Below are 19,825 nucleotides of genomic sequence, written 5' to 3' on the forward strand. Positions count from 1 at the left end.
TAAAGTATTGTATTCAATTCTAGTCACCACATTACAGGAAAGATGTGATTGCACTAGAGAGGGTACAGAGGAGATTTACAAGGATGTTGCCTGGACTGGAGAATTTTAGCTATGAGCAAAGATTGGATAGGTGGGGTTGTTTTCTTTGGAACAGAGGAGGCTGAGGGGAGACCAAATTGAGGTGTATAAAATTATGAGGGGCATAGATAGAGTGGATAGGCAGGACGTATTCCCCTTAGCAGAGGGGTCAATAACCAGGGGGCATAGCTTTAAAGTGAGTGGTTGGAGGTTTAGAGAGGATTTAAGGAGAATCTTTTTCACCCAGAGGGTGCTGGGGGTCTGGAACTCACTGCCTGAAAAGGTGGTAGAGGCAGAAACCGTCAAAGCATTTAAAAAGTACTTGGATATGCACTTGGAAGTGCCATAACCTACATGGCTACGGACCAAGAGTTGGAAAGTGGGATTAGGCTGGATAGCTCAGCACAGACACGATGGGCCGAATGGCCTCCTTCTGTGCTGTAAATTTCTGATTCTATGATCTGTTCACCACTACTCTCTGCCTCCTATCCCTTAGCTAATTAAGTTACCATTGTCCCTTTAATATCACGTGCTTCTATTTTCCGAGTAAGTCTGTTATATGGTGCTTTATCAAATGCCTTTTGAAAGTTCATAGTTACAACATCTACCTTCATCAACCTTCTCTGTTACTTCATCATAAACTCAATCAGGTTAGTCGTGCATGATTTGCCTTTGACTGCTGCTGAGCTCTCTCGCAGTTGTTGGATCGCCACGTGCATTTTCTGTGAGTATTATTTCATTTAATAAATCTCTATGCACAAGACTCTGCGTCTAGAACTTTCCTTCTGGCACAGAGACAACAGCTGCAAGCTTGTCTCTTTATAGTATCTACCAACATAAGGGTTTCAAGATAGGCAAGTCGATAAGTTCACATACACGAGTATTGGAGCATAGTAAATGTAAGTTCATTGTGTTATTGTTCAGGGCTCTGTTCTGTGTTGTTATAATATTTTGTGGGAGTTTGAGTAGCCAAAGCTAGACATATTTTGGGGGAAGACCACATTGCTGTTAAATGTAAGAACCATCGCTGCACCTTGGAACAGTAATTCCATGATTTGGGCTTTACATTGGTGCTCTGCTGGCTGGTTATGTTTATTATGTCCCTCGTCACTCCCTAAAAGGTTCCTGAAGCATTGAGATTTTGGGTCGTTGTCATATTTAAGATGACAGGGGGAGTGGGGGTAGCCCTGCAGCATGAAGCCAGGTCTTTCCTCAGAAGGTCAAAAATTTCACTGACCACCTCCCTGGAAAACCTCAGCCTCTGGATGCACAGGTTCAACCTGTGTCCTCCAGATGCGGTTATGGAGATATGGATAAATATTGGACCTCTTCCAACATCGCTTTCTGATCACCATGCTCCTTTCTCTTCCAGGTTGCACAGATAAAGAAAGACTCAAAAAGATACATCCATTAGGTGCCTGGATTTGAATACGGAATATGGAAAGACCACTGGGCATCCTGAAAACATAACAATCTTTCCACTGCAGCTCTTCATTACCTCTGTATGGTTACACAATTAATACAGCTTCCCTTACTGATCATGTTGAAAAATATAACTTGCTTGGTTAATAGCGCTCAATTTATATGTGGACAGCAGCAATTCACTTCTATCTAGAGCAAGTATAGGAAAATGGGGCGCAGGCTATTATGAAGTCACGTGGACCTCATTAACATGGAAATTAAATAGGAACACATCTGCCCAGATTTTCTCTTCTTTCCTACCAATAAAACACTCCAACAAGTTATTAATGGCATCGATAACATACAAACATAGAGTGTTTTAGGTGTGTCACCAGGAAGTAAAATCAAATGTGCAGAAGTTTTATTTTTCTCAGAAGATGCTCGGCCTGTGGAGGTGGCAATGAGAACTGGCTCCATGCAGTCCTTCAAGGCATCAGCAACAACTTGCATTTAGAAAGCACCTTTAATGTAGGCAGCCTATTATGTATCTCTGAAAAACCAGGTGATGACAGCAGAATTAAGGCAATAACTAATGGGTTTGGAGATTCCTATGGTTTGCCTTTGAGGGTCAGAGAACAATTTTTGACAGGTTTCCTGAATTAGTTGTTCTTTTCTCTTCCTTCAGAAGGTGGAGGAAGGGAGGAAGGTTGGGTACATGGGGTTGAGTCTCGAAAGAAATGCGGCAAATACTTATGGGCCTAATGGACTTTTCTCATCCTAAGCACGTACACTTAGAGACAAAGACATTTCAGTCAACTGCATCGGACAAACATTTTTCAGACAAAAAAATAAAGTATTTAATACAGATCATGATTATTATCCAATTCAGCATTTGTTTTATCCAGGAAGACTTCACTAGCACATCTCTTTGGGAAGAGAGAGAGCTAGAGGGAGGGAGAGATGATGACCACACAGTCTATCAGAAGCACGAGTTACACAAGTGTCATCATAGGCGGTCCCTTGAACGAGGATGACTTGCTTCCACGAGTTCACAGATGTTTCAATGACGGACCCGATGTTTCAGTCCTGAACTCCAATTGAGGGGGTGAAAGATACCTGCGCGTGGATTTTTTTAACATGTGATGACCGTTGCACATCAGCCACCACAAGGGCTTGACAGAGCTAGGCCTTTATCCAGTGACAGGGGTTAACCAGGACGACTGGAGACCTTGTCTGCTGCACGGACCTCGTGTGCACACATATCGCAGTGTGGGCAGGCCCATGCTGTTGCTGGGCCCTCAGCTCTTCTGGGCCCCGTATCCTCATTCGCCGCATATCCGCCTCGATTTCTCGCTGCTCCTCTGCCACAAACATTCGCCGCACCTCCGCCACAATCCCTCACTGCTCTTCCGCCACAAAAACACTCGCCGCACCTCTGCCACGATCTCCCGTCGCACCTCCGCACCAAACATTCACAGAACCTCTGCCACGATCACCCACCAAATCTCAGCTATGATCTCTCATTGCTCCTCCGCCCCGATCGCGCGTCGCAAGTCCGCCACGACCTTCTCATTCCTCTGCTTTACCAGGGCCCAGCCGATGTTCCCGCCCACGCTCCAAACGGCGACCTAGGTCCTGATTACACAAGTGTAACCCACAAGTGTCCCCTGTTGTGTTACTAAAAGCTACCTGTAAATTTCCTAAATGCGAAGATAGCTCTATACACAAGTGTCAGTGGTACTTTCAAAAAAGGTTGGGTATCCAACATGTAAATTTCTCAGTAGCTAGCTTAATTAAACCATGTTTAAATGTCTCCAATTCAAACTATTGAGAAAACTACACTAACCTGCAGGGTTTCTGTTTGTCCAATAGAAAGTGCACGCCATATCCACTAACGCAATTCCAGTGCCGGCATAAGTATTGCTATTTAATAAGCTATAAATGTGAAGTTTTCCAGGGCAGATCCAAACCAGAGCTTTCCAGTCTTGTCCACTTTAGGACCATTTTACCTGTTAAGAGTTTTGACTTGCAGGGTTATCTGGATGCTAGTGGGAACCTATCACTATCCCTAGTGACAGATTTCAATTAGTGAGTTAGCTTAGTGGTTTGATCATCAACAATGCTCTGGAGTACTGTTGAACTCCCTGGCTCACAGAGTCTGCCGTGGAGAGTTGATTTAGTTCCGAACTTCCATCAGCAAGCATTTCATATTGAAGCCATCTCAAACCCAATGAGTCCTGCTTAATCCTGCCCCCTTCCCCCCCCACACTCCAAGAAGGTTAGTCACTGATTATTTGTTATATAACAGAGAAGTGCGGGTTTGAACATTCATTGGAGGACAGTGAATACTAGGAGCTCCTCAAGCGGTATGGTGAGAAACAGAACTCATTATAAAATGTGTGAAAGTCAGACAGTGGATCAGAGTATCTCACCATCTGAACAATACATAATAGGCTGGATTTTGCGTTAATAATAATGGTGAGACTAACAGCGCTCACCGTTTTAATGGGGGAAATCGGACAGCAACTTTCAGCATCCGCGCATACGTAGTTAAACGCAGAAATCCGGAAGTTGCTGTCAAAGATACCCCGCTCCTCCAAAGGGTGCTCTATTACAGTCGTCGCCAGACTCGGCATTGAAATGATTGCAATACCGTGAACTTGGGGTACTTGCCCATTAGTTCCCCACTAAGCCCAGGAGAGGCGAAGTCGGAGTCGACGTCGCGGCCGAGGAGCAGCGACGCCAGAATAGAGGAGCAGAGGCGCCAGAGTCGAGGAGTGGCGAGGTCAGAAGCGAGGAGCCCAGCAGCGAGGCAGAGGCCCAGGAGTGGCACAGCGAATAAGAAGTGTGGGTCGGGGCCCAGGGAAGGTGCAGCACGGGCCAGCCCACACTGCGACCTATGAATCCCATGGACAGTAAGAGTATGTGTGTGTACTAGGTCCGTGCAGCAGAGCTGGTCTCCAGTCGTCTTGGTTAGCCCTTGCCACTGGACCAAGACCTTGATCTGTCAAGCCCGTGTGGTGGCTGATGTGCAACAGCCATTGCACGTTAAAATAATTCATGCATTGGCATCGCCCACCCTTCAAGATGTAGTTCGGGATCTGGAATGTCTGGTTCCTCGTTTGAAACAGCTGTGAACTCATCCTTTTTTTGGTGTGGAAGCAGGTCATCCTCGACACGAGGGACTGCCTAATACGACTACTATACTAAAGACGGCAGGAAAAGTTAGGACTGGTGTGTTCCAAAGTAAGTGAATTGCACTGCGGAACAATCTCTCTGGCCCTGTATTTTGTGTGGAGTCTCATTCCCTCAGAAGTTAATTAGAGTGGGACAATTAAAAATTGTCAAAATGACAATGACATTAAAAAAAAACTTCTGAATCTTTTATCTGTCTCTTAATCCCATCTGTTTTTCCCAATCTTTATTCCGTATCCCATTAAATCTAATTTATATTTCCTTCTTTATACTTCCTGGTTTAGAGTATGCGGGGCCGAAATTGCCCCTTGTGTTAAGGCCTCCGGCCTCTGGAAAGCGACGTCCAGGGCTCGTTGCTGAATGGCTGACGATTTTTCCTAGAATGCCCGTCGTTCGCGCAATTGCCCTCAAACTCTTTCCCGGTGGTGACCATTCCGCTCGCCCCCTCCCCCCCCACTTCCACTCCGCTGCTGCCGAAGCCTCCTAAGTGCGTCATCAAAGCGCGCATTGCCGATGTCCCACCCCAGAAGTGAAAATCACCTCCAAAAGTCTTCAGGCTGCCGTTCAGTGCCCCCGCCAGCTTTTTGTGTCAGTGCACTCCTTGTTGGTCAGCGGCGTGGCCGCCCTTTAAAGGGGAGGTGCGCTGCCGGCAACAACCATTTTATTTTTTATTGTCGGCCGACTGCCAGGTCGGCCCGATAATTATCCCCCCGGGTTTGGCCAGGCCCGTCAACAGGCAGCCTAGCACCCCCTCTTGGCCCAGCTGAAACCCTCCCTGGTGGCGCAAACTAAAATAAATGCAGAGTTTGCAGCAGCTCTCCCCTTTAACTGAAGGGGAGAAACATGGTGATGCCCCAGCGCGATGAAGTTACTAGCCTGGCGCTGATGACTGACTGTGGCGGCTATGACGTCCCGCCCCCACTTCTGCCCCACTAGTGACGGTCACTCTGTCCCACCCCCACTTGCACCCCCATTATGACCGACCTGCCCCGCTCGAAAAAAAAAAGACAGAGCTGAATTTCGCTAGAACACAATAAAAACGGTAGGTGTGCCGTCCCATTTCCAGTGGAGGGCAATTTCTGCTCCTGCATGTCTCAATGTAGATTCTTCAATTGGTTGAAGAGCCTCGCTGTTTCTAACCCTACTCACAGATACCACAGAAGCTCTTAGAGAGATTCAGACAGTGGACTAGAGCAAGTTCTGCTCTAAAGCCCACAAAATTTTGTAGGCCGCTGTCAGCAAGTTGAATGGCGAGAGCTGATCCTTCGCTGCTGACCACAAAATCCAGGCCGTGGTGTTTTGCCATCAATACACTGAGGGAGGATACATTTGGTCCATGAAGTGTAAGAAGTTGTGCCCAACTAATGAACATTCCAATCACAATTAAGTAACAAACCCAAGTGGTAATTCCTTATAAAAATAAATAACTTTTAGACTATCTTGGATGATGCTCAAAATACAGATCACCTCCGAGACTACCTGTAATGATTTGAAAAATCACACTTCTCTGAGCTGGTGAGGCTCCAGCAGAGAATGAAATTAAGGCATTCTTTCCAAAGAATTATCATTTCAGGTAGCATTAACTGAGTGCAGAACAGCAAGGAAAATGGACAAATTTGAGTCACTTCCCAATGAGTCCTGGTTCTCAATATAACCCCTCTACTGCTTGGCCTAAACCCTATTCCAGTATAGGTCTTCTAATTTTTTCATAATTCAAAATGAGATTGGTACGGCAGCAAGTGTAGGATGTAAAAGTAGCTTTTCAACAGAGGATTAGTAGTGTTATATTATACAAAACACTAGTCACCTAGCAAATACTACTGCAAGTCAGCTCAGTTACATGCTTACAGTACTTTTTTTGTACTGTAAGATGTTACTTTGATTTATTTTTAGATTAATTTTAAGTTGATAACTATAGAAGTACAATCAGAGGAATCCAAGTTTCTACAATGATTGGTGTCAGCACTATACAAATCCAGAGTAAAAAAGATAGCAAAATGCTTGGAGTAGAAAGAGTGCACAAGATTACATGTATAAAATTCAGTAATAGAATATTTCACGCAATACTAACATTTGCAGATTGTTTATTTCCTTCTACTCCCACTGGAAACAGGTAGACTTCTAAAGAATGCCTACTCTATTCCAATTTTTTAAAAAAGAAACTGCTCATGTAATACAGTGGGGAGGAACTGCCTGCCTCCATTACTGCAGTCTGCATGTTTGCTTTCTGGAGGAGGCGGTCATGCCACTTACGAGCTAGAAGTGTAATGAGCTCCGAGATGTCAAGTTACAACTGAGATTTATACACATACACACAGTTAGATACATGGAGGGGCTGGTTCTTATGGATTACAAACTAAAATAAAAATGCAGCTAAAGAAACCTTTGGATTTGTAATTTTTGATAGCTTTGAATGAAATTTGTTTTAATTAAGGTGAGGTATCTCGGAGCTTGGGAATGGCATATATTTCCTGCTTCTTGCACCTAGAGTCAACATAAAACACTTCTAGGTCAGGTATTGCATAGCTTAGACATAACTAAATCTTCCTTTACTGTCCCCCAATGACATGCTTTAACCTCAGTCTCAGAAGGGCAACACTTACCGCGCCAGAGTGACATTTCCATTTCCTACATTAGCTATTCTTATGACCTATCAGAGTGGAACTGCCAAATTAGTGCTGAATTATTGGCAGTTTTGTGCAGTGTATTCATTTCTACTGGGAGTTGAGACTGTCTAAACTCATTTCACTTACAGTATTCAAAGATAGAAGATTTTCATCACTTCAGTCTGAATTGGATTCAAATATGTGTCCCAAAGGAGAAGCAAGAGTATCCTAACACTCTGCACCACCCAGTCCCTCCTGGATTTGTTTTTTGGAATACACAAGTGCTTCTGAAAATAGATACTGTAAAGAGATACTGTGCATTGCCTTAATATTGCATAATAACAACTTGCATTTATGTAGTGCCTTTAACATAGTAAAACCTCCCAAAACATTTTACAGGAGGATTATCAAATAAAATTTGATACCGAGCAACATAAGGAGATATTAGGAAAGATGACCGAAAGCTTGGTCAAGGAGGTATGTATTAAGGAGTGTCTTAAAGGAGGAGAGAAGTAGAGAGGCGGAGAGGTTTAGGGAGGGAATTCTAGAGCCTAGGGCCTAGGCAGCCGAAGGCATGGCCGCCAATGGTGGAGTGACAGAAATTGGGATGCGCAAGAGGTCAGAATTGGAGGAGCGCAGAGATTTTGAAGGGTTGTAGGCTGGAAGAGGTTGCAGAGATTGGGGGGCGGGGGGGGTGGGGGGGACAAGGCTATGAATGGACTTGGAAACAAGGATGATACTTTTAAAATTGAGAGGTTGCCGGACCGAGTGCCAATGTAGGTCAGTGAGCACAAGGGTGATGGATGAACAGGACATGACACGAGTTAGGATACACCTGTACAGTTTAGCAAATGTTGATTCATTATGTTAGTGCAAGGTATCAGCAGCTTGTTATGCTGAATGAGAGATTGAGCTAATAATTCCATCTCTCCTTGGTATGTTAGTTAAAATCTTGAGAACTTTGTTAATTGTTTACATAAATGCTAACAGATGCTTCCCACCTTTAAGATGGTAGGAGGAGATGGGGAGGAGGGTAGAGAGAGGGAGGGATGTCTGGCTCTCCATTATATGCTGTCATGTGGTTACACACTTCCTAGGCACTAACACAAGAAGCATATCAAGCATCAGAATCCATAGTTCTACTTGTATTTTCCAACACGAATAGTTGTGAAGCAAAACAATGTAGAGTAAGGGACTATGAGGAGAGGTGTGGTTGTCAGGGAGTTAATAAAACTGAATTTCAAACTGAACATAAAATAATCTTGGAATATGTAGACAATAAGTTACAGATGGCAAGTACAGCACCACACTTGAAGCCAAACGCAAAATCCCGCAACAGCAGCAGAAAAGCCGATAGAAATTTTTCATGTTCAAACAAAATTGGAAATATTTCTCTATATTATATTTTAAAACAAAACGATTGAATAATTTTATTTTACATTCACTTGTTCGAAATACAACCAAATGATGGAATCACCATAGTAGTGATCTATTATCTGGGCTGATTTTCACAAATGACTCAAGTTTAAAAAAATATATTTTAACCACACTATTCTAAACATGCTCATATAATAGAAGGGTGAGAAACAGACTGGTAGAATATCAAGTTTGGCAAAAATCAAAAATATTTTACATTCTTAACGCCTGAATTGAGTGCTTAGCTGAGCCAAAATTGCTGAGTTAATGAATTTCAGCCAGTCCAATAATAAAGGCACAACAACTAGGATCAGTACTCCTCGTTTTGAGAGGGGGAGAAAAAAACCAAAAGAATTCAACAATTTTCTTGCCTCTGATTTCTATTTAGCAACATCTGCTGAAAGTGCTTATTAGGGGACATCAGGTGAGGATGGGATCAGAGCAGTAATGCCCTCTAGCATTCTTGCTATGGTCAAATAATTTGCCATATTCAACATCAATATTCACAAATGAATAAATTACAACTTGGACAATGTATTAGAGGGGACCGGATACTTGCACAACTGTACCCACAGGAAGGAGTTAACACTAAGAAAAAAATTGGTCAGAAAGGGATAGAAAATATATTCTGCATGACAGAACTGAAGTAAATATACTGCAATATCCTTACAAAATGTACATAATATTAAATGACTGTAAACAGGAGAGTACACCTCTTTTGTTCAAATTCTTAAGTTTTTGTTGCAAATACTTTTCATACAGAGCTTTTAAATGATAAGACTATGAAAAGTAATCTTATTTTACTTTACTTTTATAAAATAAATTAGCAATACAGTCCCTGTAGGCCAATGAAAAGTGATATCCTTTCGGAACAAGCAGATGTGAAAGTAAGCATGTGTTCTCCAGTTACATTAATAATACTGGAGCATTTACCTTGTTCAAGTGCCTTTAGTGGAAGCCAGAAGAGAATGATGGAATGGACCAAGGCATTTATGCAGTGACCCCAGAAAACCTACGGGGAAAACAAATTTCCAGAGTCAGGAGCCAGCCAAAAATCATGACCTCCATCTTACACCACCCCTAAAACACACATTTATACAGAATATAAATGTATTGGACTTTTCGAAACGCTATCGGTAACATTTTCAACGAATGGAAACATTTCAAAATGTTCTAACATTGTTCAAGTCTAACTTGTTGTGGTTAAATGCATTTTCAAAGAGTCAGTTTTGTGAATTCACATTTTATCTAAAGCTCTTCAGCGCAGGGTTTTTTGGTGTCATCCTCACAATTAAGCATAATAACGAATTGTGAAACTTCCATACAAACTAAAATTCATCTGTCATCCATTTGTGAACAGTGGATCACAAATGCACACGAGCAGTGATATTTTCAATCATTACAAATTTTACATCTTGCATTTACCTGTGCGAAATATCTGTTGGGTGTAGCAAAGTGTCCAATATGCCCATAGAGTGAGAGTGGCTCAAATATTCTACTGACTAAAAAATGTCCAATCTGTAAAATTAATTTCTCAGTATCTCTAAAAATAACTATTTTGCTATAAATTTTACATTTGCTAAAGGAAATCAACCAATGAACTAGTAACCACCACAAAAATAACATATGAAAAAAGACTGGATCGACTAGGCTTATATTTGCTGGAATTTAGAAGAATGAGAGGGGATCTCAGAAACATATAAAATTCTGACGGGATTGGGCAGGTTAGATGCAGGAAGAATGTTGGGGAAGTCCAGAACCAGGGGTCACAGTCTAAGGATAAGGGGTAATCCATTAGGATCGAGATAGTTTGCAGATGACACTAAACTGGGTGGCGGTGTAAGCTGTGAGGGGGACGCAAAGAGGCTGCAGGGTGACTTGGACAGGTTAGGTGAATGTGCAAATGCATGGCAGATGCAGTATAATGTGGATAAGTGTGAGGTTATCCATTTTGGGGGCAAAAACACGAAGGCAGATTATCTGAATGGCGGCAGATTAGGAAAAGGGGAGGTATAACGAGACCTGGGTGTCATGGTTCATCAGTCATTGAAGGTTGGCATGCAGGTACAACAGGCGGTGAAGATGGCAAATGGTATGTTGGTCTTCATAGCTAGGGGATTTGAATATAGGAGCAGGGAAGTCTTACTGCAGTTGTACAGGGCCTGAATGAGGCCTCACCTGGAATATTGTGTTCAGTTTTGGTCTCCTAATCTGAGGAAGGACGTTCTTGCTATTGAGGGAGTGCAGTGAAGGTTTACCAGGGATGGCTGGACTGTCATATGAGAGGAGAGACTGGATCAACTGGGCCTTTATTCATTGGAGTTTAGAAGGATGAGAGGGGATCTCATAGAAACGTATAAGATTTTGACGGGACTGGACAGGTTAGATGCGGGAAGAATGTTCCCGATGTTGGGGAAGTCCAGAACCAGGGGAGATAGTCTAAGGATAAGGGGTAGGCCATTTAGGACTGAGATGAGGAGAAACTTCTTCACTCAGTGAATTGTGAACCTGTGAAATTCTCTACCACAGAAAGTTGTTGAGGCCAGTTCGTTAAGATATATTCAAAAGGGAGTTAGATGTGGTTCTTCCGGCTAAAGGGATCAAGAGGTATGGAGAGAAAGCAGGAATGGGGTACTAAAGTTGCATGATCAGCCATGGTCATATTGAATGGTGATGCAGGCTCGAAGGGCTGAATGGCCTACTTCTGCACCTATTTTCTATGTTTCTACGTTTCTATGAAAGCATACAAATAGTTTAAACTCCTTTGAGTGACCATGCTGGTTTCCCACCCACCCCCCTAAATATCATCCCAAAATATAGGTTTTAAACATAATAAACACAAAAATGTAATAATTATGGGGGTGAGGGAAAATCTGAAATCTTATGCATGCCATCTTCTAATACCTAAAACAACTTTACTCCACACTGAACTCTTCCATCTCTCCGCATTGTTACCTCTGGCGTCCCCCAGGGATCTATCCTTGGCCCCCTCCTATTTCTCATCTACATGTTTCTCCTTGGCGATATCATCCGAAAACACACCGTCAGTTTCCACATGTACGCTGATGACACCCAGCTCGACCTCACCACCACTTCTCTCAACCCCTCCACGGTCTCTAAATTGTCAGACTGCTTGTCCGACATCCAGTTCTGGATGAGCAGAAATTTTCTCCAATTGAATATTGGGAAGACCAAAGCCATTGTTTTCAGTCCCTGCCACAAACTCCGTTCCCTAGCCACTGACTCCATCCCTCTCCTCAACTTCTATCTGAGGCTGAACCACACTGTTCCCAAACTTGGTGTCATATTTGACCCTGAAATGACCACATATCTGCAACATAACTGAAACTGCCTAGTTCCACCTCCAACATTACCCGTCTCGGCCCTTGCCTCAGCAAATCCGCTGCTGAAGCCCTCAGCCAAGCCTTTGTTATCTCTAGACTTGACTATTCCCATGCACTCCTGGCTGGCCCCCCACATTCTACCCTACCTAAACTAGAGGTGATCCAAAACTCGGCTGCCCGTATCCGTACTCGCACCAAGTCTCACTCACTCATCACTCATGTGATCGCCGACCTACATTGGCTCCCAGTTATGCAATGCCTCGATTTCAAAATTCTCATCCTTGTTTCCGAATCCCTCCATGACCTCGCCCCTCCCTATCTCTGTAATATCCTCCAGCCCCCCCTGAGATGTCTGCGCACCTCTAAATCTGCCCTCTTGAGCATCCCTGATTATAATTGCTCAACCATTGGTGGCCGTGCCTTCTGCTGCCAAAGCCCCTAAGCTCTGGAATTCCCTGCCTAAACCGCTCTGCCTCGCTACATCTCTTTCCTCCTTCAAGACACTCCTTAAAACACCTCTCTTTGGTCACCTGCCCTAATTTCTCCTATGCAGCTCAGTGTCTATTTTTTAATCTCACAATACTCCTGTGAAGCGCCTTGGGACGTTACACTACATTAAAGGTGCTATATAAATACAAGTTGTTGTTGTTGGGGATTCGGCCTTGTCTCCTGCTCTATTTCTAGAGTTTTTGTCTTTCAGCTAGGCATCCACTTATAATGTTTTTAAAACCTTGTTCAATTTCTCGTGCAGAGTCTGTCCAACACTACGATATTTGTGCAGATTTCCAGCAGAATGTTTGAGCATGTGTACACCCTAAAACATGGCAAACCCCAATGCCTTGGCCTCCCAGTTTCCTGAAGCCAGCTATATAGCTAAAGATCCTTAGAGCTCTAAGCCTACACTTTCTTATTTTGAAAAATGGCCTTTATGTCCACCTCAACAAAAACTTACATTGATAGAATGCCTTTAACATAAACAAATATTGAGAAGCACTTCATAAATAGGTACAAATAACTGTTCCTCGAAGTTTAAATCAATGTTCTCATTAATTTGTATACACCTCAAGTTACTAACATATAGACCTGATACTAACTTATTTAGAATTTATCACTAATAAGGTAACAAATCTAAAAATAACCCTTTCTGAACTTCCAGACACACAAAATTCAAAGCGGACAAATTAGCAAAGACAAAAGAACCACAAATCGGACAGAATGGCCAGGTCTCAGAAGCAAGTGGTTGGATACTCCTGCTCTAAATGCACAGCACTACTGAAATGCCAACTTGTGCAAAATTCTTGTTTCGCTGATGACTTTATAAAGTGTTCTTGCAGCTTACGCTTTTACCTAAACAATTGGATTGTAATTCATTCTCAAGATAAAATGAAATCATCTTTTTGAAAGAGTTTTTGCAGGTAGCAATTTTCAAAGTACAGTCAATAAAGTTTTCTGGCAGCCAATCATCAGAACTGCCACTGCTGGCTTTGATCACAGCTGTGGTCACCTGGGTATGGAACCAATTGGGGATTAGTATAGTTGTTATACAGTCAACTTCAATCATGAGCCTCAGTTGTTGAAGGGATGCTGGCTTCTGGGCTTTCATACAATCCTTCATAAAGTCCTACAGTCACTCTATTGGGTATAGTTCCAGGAACTGGCAAATCATTCCAGCACACTAACCCAATGCATTTTTAGGAAGCCAGCCAGAAGCACTGATGTGCGTTTTAGGTCATTATCGTGTTGGAATGTGTACAACCTTTCCAATAGCTTGGTTACCACTGGGATTATGTAATTCTAGAGAATGACCATTAGACGTGCTTATCCATAATACAGTTCTCCTTTATTGCAATGTTCTTTGGAGACTAGCCAAAAATTGCATTATAACAAAGATTCTGCTAACCTAGATTGAATCATACTTTTCCAAAGTGCTGTTTCAGTTACTGGCCCTGACATTTTAAAGTTAAATGTTGATGGTGAGTTTTCAATATGTTTAAAATTACTGTACATGCTTTCTGAATGGATTGTTACAGATATCTTTTTATCTGTAGGGTTGATGAGCAACTTTTCAAGAATAGGCAGAGTCATAATTTTAACTATTGAAATATTACATCATCAAATTTGCTTATGTTATTTCTCCTCTCTTGATGGCCCTGATTCATGATGGAATATGGTTCTACAAGTGCCAGCAGCCCCCCAGTACCTCCTCCAAGTGGCCATTCTTCATTAGACAATGCATATATACTGGTTATTTGATCATTGCAGGGGGCAGAGGGATGGGGTTAGAAGTTGGGAGGCAAAACAGATATACTTTTCACCTGATGTCCACATGTGCAGGAGTCACTGAATAGTGATCAGGAGAAGAAACCCTGGCTCATTCAGTCCTCCTCCTCTAACCCAGTGGAACCAAATCAGTTTGCAACAACACAACTGTTCCCCAAGGCAGCTAAGATCCAGTAACACAAAATAGACCAAAAATTGAATCTGAGACCTTCCATTCTATACAATCTAGCACTATACCACATGCTGCCTTCAGCCTCAAGTCAATGAGAAACTTAAATAATGATTTGTTTAAATGTATATATATATATACACATGCTAACTACAAGCATTTCACACATCAGCCTTTTAGAACCTGGTCAGCATCAACTGACAAGATTCAGCATAGACCAGGCCCCTCTCCCTCAGCACCACCTCTGTCAGAGTGCTATTGTTAATGCAAGTGATTTTGGCCAGCAAATAATGTAAGCAGAATTCTGACAGCAGTTCCTGCTAATAGTAAACAGTGACCTGAGCTGACTCACATTAACAACAGCATTGAGGTACTGAGGGGAAAAGAAAGGGGTGGAATGAATGACTGGAGAAAGTAATGGGGAAATAGATGACTAAGAAGGGCAAGGTGAGGGAAGGGTCAGAGCTGGGATTGGTGTTCATGGTTGAGACGGAAGGAGTGCTCCAGAATTAACTAAAAGGGAGCTGGGCGGGGAAGTGTTGGTATTCACCAAAGAAGTGGAGGGAAGAGTGCCAGCATGAACTGAGTGGGTTTGAAGAGGGAAGAGATTGCAAACTTAAACTGGGAGAGCGGAAAGAGTGCCAGTTTAGTTGGGGCTGGTGGAAGATTAGTTGCAGTTTGAAGGAGTACTGGAAGAAGAGTACCAGCTTTAAGCAGGTTGGAGGAGTTGTCCCAGATTAGGTTTGAGGAGGAGGAGGGAGCATAAGGTACAGGGTCTTCATGGACTGGATCGGGAGAGAATGTAGAGTGTCTCTTTGTGAACCAGGCAGGGGTGGTTAGATTTGAGAGAGCGACTGTTGAGATAACTTTTAGCGAAGGGATGGTTTGATTGGTTTGTTGAAGATCCAACTGTAATTTAGAAAAATTAAAAAATCAATTGTAAAGTGCAAACATGCATATAATGTAAAAATTCAAAACTTATTAGGGGAGCACACCCACAACCCTGATATCGCTCCCCCATCCCTGCCAAAAATGCACTTATTCCTCCCTTCAGACTTTCATGTATGTATGTTTTTTTATTGCAACAAAACATGTGAAGGGATGTTGGGTATACCTACAACTTAGGTTGCAAAGCCTGCATGTATAGGGTTATAATCAGGGTTGTCTTGAGTTGCTGACATTTTGAGAGCTGAGTCAGCTTTTCTGAAGCTATTGATCATCTTTTGCTAGTTTCTAGGTTGGCATGTTTATGTTTTTAAAAGTGTTTTAAGATCAAAATGTTTAAAAATCATGGAGCGGCCAATTACTTTATATCTTACATCATATAAATCTGGACGAAGATTTACAACTGACAAGTGCAGGGTTTTCTGGATCCTGCTTTTATTATTTTGAGAGTCAGTCTTCAAAGGCAATCAAAACATAGAAAATAGGTGCAGGAGTAGGCCACTTGGCCCTTCGAGCCTGCACCACCATTCAATAAGATCCTGGCTGATCATTCACCTCAGTACCCCTTTCCTGCTTTTTCTCCAGACCCCTTGATCCCTTTAGCTGTAAGGGCCATATCTAACTCCCTCTTGAACATATCCAATGAACTGGCATCAACAACTCTCTGCGGCAGGGAATTCCACAGGTTAACAACTCTGAGTGGAGAAGTTTCTTCTCATCTTAGTCCTAAATGGCTTACCCCTTATCCTTAGACTGTGTCCCCTGGTTTTGGACTTCCCCAACATCGGGAACATTCTTTCAGAATCTAACCTGTCCAGTCCCGTCAGAATTTTATATGTTTCTATGAGATCCCCTCTCATCCTTCTAAACTCCAGTGAATACAGGCCCAGTCAATCCAGTCTCTCCTCATATATGTCAGTCCTGCCATCCCAGGAATCAGTCTGGTGAACCTTCGCTGCACTCCCTCAATAGCAAGAATGTCCTTCCTCAGATTAGGAGACCAAAACTAAACACAATATTCCAGGTGAGGCCTCACCAATGCCTTGTACAACTACAGTAAGACCTTCCTATTCCAATACTCAAATCCCCTAGCTATGAAGGCCAACATACCATTTGCCTTCTTCACCGCCTGCTGTACCTGCATGTCAACTTTCAATGACTGATGTACCATGACACCCAGGTCTCGTTGCACCTCCCCTTTTCCTAATCTGCCACCATTCAGATAATATTCTGCCTTTGTGTTTTTACCACCAAAGTGGATAACCTCACATTTATCCACATTATACTGCATCTGCCATGCATTTGTCCACTCACCTAACCTGTCCAAGTCACCCTGCAGCCTCTTAGTGTTCTCCTCACAGCTCACACTGCCACCCAGCTTAGTGTCATCTGCAAACTTGGAGATATTACATTCAATTCCTTCATCTAAATCATTAATGTATATTGTAAATAGCTGGGGTCCCAGCACTGAGCCCTGCGGCATCCCACTAGTCACTGCCTGCCATTCTGAAAAGGACCCGTTTATCCCGACTCTCTGCTTCCTGTCTGCCAACCAGTTTTCTATCCACGTCAGTACATTACCCCCAATACCATGTGCTTTAATTTTGCACACCAATCTCTTGTGTGGGATCTTGTCAAAAGCTTTTTGAAAGTCCAAATACACTACATCCACTGGTTCTCCCTTGTCCACTCTACCAGTTACATCCTCAAAAAATTCTAGAAGATTTGTCAAGCAGGATTTCCTTTTCATAAATCCATGCTGACTTGGACAGATCCGGTCACTGCTTTCCAAATGCGCTGCTATTTCATCTTTAATAATTGTTTCCAACATTTTCCCCATTACTGATGTCAGGCTAACCAGTCTATAATCATCCATTTTCTCTCTCCCTCCTTTTTTAAAAAGTGGGGTTACATTAGCTACCCTCCAGTCCATAGGAACTGATCCAGAGTCGATAGACTGTTGGAAAATTATCACCAATGCATCCACTATTTCTAGGGCCACTTCCTTAAGTACTCTGGGATGCAGACCATCAGGCTCTCGGGATTTATCGGTCTTCAATCCCATCAATTTCCCTAACATAATTTCACGCCTAATAAAGATTTCCTTCAGTTCCTCCTTCTCACTGCACCCTCGGTCCCCTAATATTTCCGGAAGGTTATTTGTGTCTTCCTTCGTGAAGACAGAACCAAAGTATTTGTAGAATTGGTCTGCCATCTTTATTCCCCATTATAAATTCACCTGATTCCAACTGCAAAGGACCTACATTTGTCTTCACGTATCGATAGAAGCTTTTGCAGTCAGTTTTTATGTTCCCAGCAAACTTCGTCTCATACTCTATTTCCCCCCTTCTAATTAGATCCTTTGTCCTCCTCTGCTGAATTCTAAATTTCTCCCAGTCCTCAGGTTTGCTGCTTTTTCTGGCCAATTTATATGCCTCTTCCTTGGATCTAACACTATCCTTAATTTCCCGTGTTAGCCATGGTTGAGCCACCTTCCCCGTTTTATTTTTACTCCAGACAGGGATGTACAATTGTTGAAGTTCATCCATGTGATCTTTAAATGTTTGCCATTGCCTATCCACCGTCAACCCTTAAAGTATCATTCACCAGTCTATTCTAGCCAATTCACGTCTCAAGAGCTATATGGAGCCATATGTTTTATAACCAAGGTAACAGTATAATGGGAAACATTTATGAAAGTCTGGCTCATAAGTGAATATTTGAAGTCAAAATGAAACCCCAGAAAATAATAATAAATTGCCATATGCTGCTCAGATCCATCCAATCTCAACATTTTATAGATACTTCTAAGTACAAGTCACTTGTGATTTTACAGGTCAGCTTTTCTACAACCTTTGGTAAATTGGGAAGCAGTTATTTAATTGGTGGTCAGTATTTCTATGTTGATCATTCTAGGTTGTCCTTCAAAGAAATAATGCAAGACTGTGATGATATAACGGGAAGTAGATTACTTCAGATGAAGCCAATGGGTTATTACCAACCAAGGCACTGATATTCACCACATGCTTGCAAAGAAGTCAACTAGTTTTTTCACATTAAATCATCCTGATCCCTCCCCAGCTACGATGCGCCAAAACTAAAAGTAATGGGAGGGATAGGAGATTAATTCTTTTACCACATGACTCTTGTAAATGTATTACTTTGTGTCATCTGAAAATATTAGTTACACATTTTTGTCACCTTTTCTGCTCATGATGGATTAAATCAAAGCGAAGAGAAGGGAAAGCAGTGCAGTGGTACTATGTTGGAGCACCAAATGTTTAGCCTGTTAAAAACCTTCCTAAAGGAAACAGAAAAAGACACTCGCTCTTCCAGGACAAGGGTCCAACAAATAAAACTGAAATATAAAAACTCACTTAACTGAAGCAGACTTGTGGCCAAACGGCAGACTTGGGACCAGAAAGCTAACAGAATTACATTTAAATAGCACAGTGTAGTGATGAACACTGATAGCTTGCACAAACAAAATCTCCTCATTGGCACATGTAAGAGAATAACACTACATTCACAATAATTAACGCAGAGAACCGTGGCTCCCACAATAAACCCCAATAGGACACAAGAAGGAAAGTTGCTCATAGGTTATCTGGGTCATTGATCAGCTATGTCACAAAGCTTTTTAACCACCACTCATTCTCCATGTCACAAAGAATGCTAGGTCACCTCGAGTCATTTAGCATGAAAATTAACACCCTTTATTGTTTCCGCAATACCATGATTACATACTCCTCTAAATTAGTCAAGCATAATTTGCTTAGAAGCAATTTCCCTTTCTTTTCTTTGTTTTAGGACTGGAACATCATATATAAAAATAAATCTCACAATTCTTTTATTTTCTAAAATTGGGACCAGAAAGTTACCAGAATTACATTTAAATAGGACATGAATATTTATATTGATACTTTACTAGCATAATCTCCTTTCTTTCATTTAAAAAAACTGAAAGTGCACACAGAACAATATACATGTAAAATGCCACGCTGGAATGTGCACCAACAGACAAAATTGTTTTCTTTATTCAAACTTAATATATCACCACCTCTTCCCCTTTTCCATTTTTGTGTTTTGAAAGGCAGCTAGCTCAGAACTTCGATATATTTTGTAATTTTCTGACCCTGCAGTACACTTCTTGATGGTAGAATTGCAATTTGTTGGCACTCTTTATGGAGAGTGCATTGGGAAATATGCATATATGCAGCCCTCAGAAGATCTGCTAACAGTGGTCCAGTAGAAACACCGCACCTGACTTTCATTCCCTTGCCACTCCCCCTGGTCCTCAGCTGTCTGGAATCTTCCTACGTTACATGGTTGAGATGGGGAACTCAGCAGTGATGGACTGAACCAGAATCTCTCCACTCCGTGTGGTTGTT

General features: G+C 42.2%; 1 protein-coding gene across 9 annotated transcripts in view; it reads right to left on the bottom strand.

The window, feature by feature from the left end:
* The window catches only part of atp8a2 (ATPase phospholipid transporting 8A2), an 889,999-nt gene that overhangs the window by 159,530 nt on the left and 710,644 nt on the right, over nt 1-19,825 (bottom strand). For all 9 annotated transcript variants that reach the window (XM_070892260.1, XM_070892256.1, XM_070892257.1 and 6 more), the window contains one exon: nt 9,630-9,708. In XM_070892260.1, the coding sequence (XP_070748361.1) occupies nt 9,630-9,708 (79 nt within the window). The remainder of the gene's footprint in view (nt 1-9,629; nt 9,709-19,825) is intronic.

This window comes from Pristiophorus japonicus, chromosome 10 (genome assembly GCF_044704955.1).
Source record: "Pristiophorus japonicus isolate sPriJap1 chromosome 10, sPriJap1.hap1, whole genome shotgun sequence".
NCBI lineage: Eukaryota > Metazoa > Chordata > Chondrichthyes > Pristiophoridae > Pristiophorus > Pristiophorus japonicus.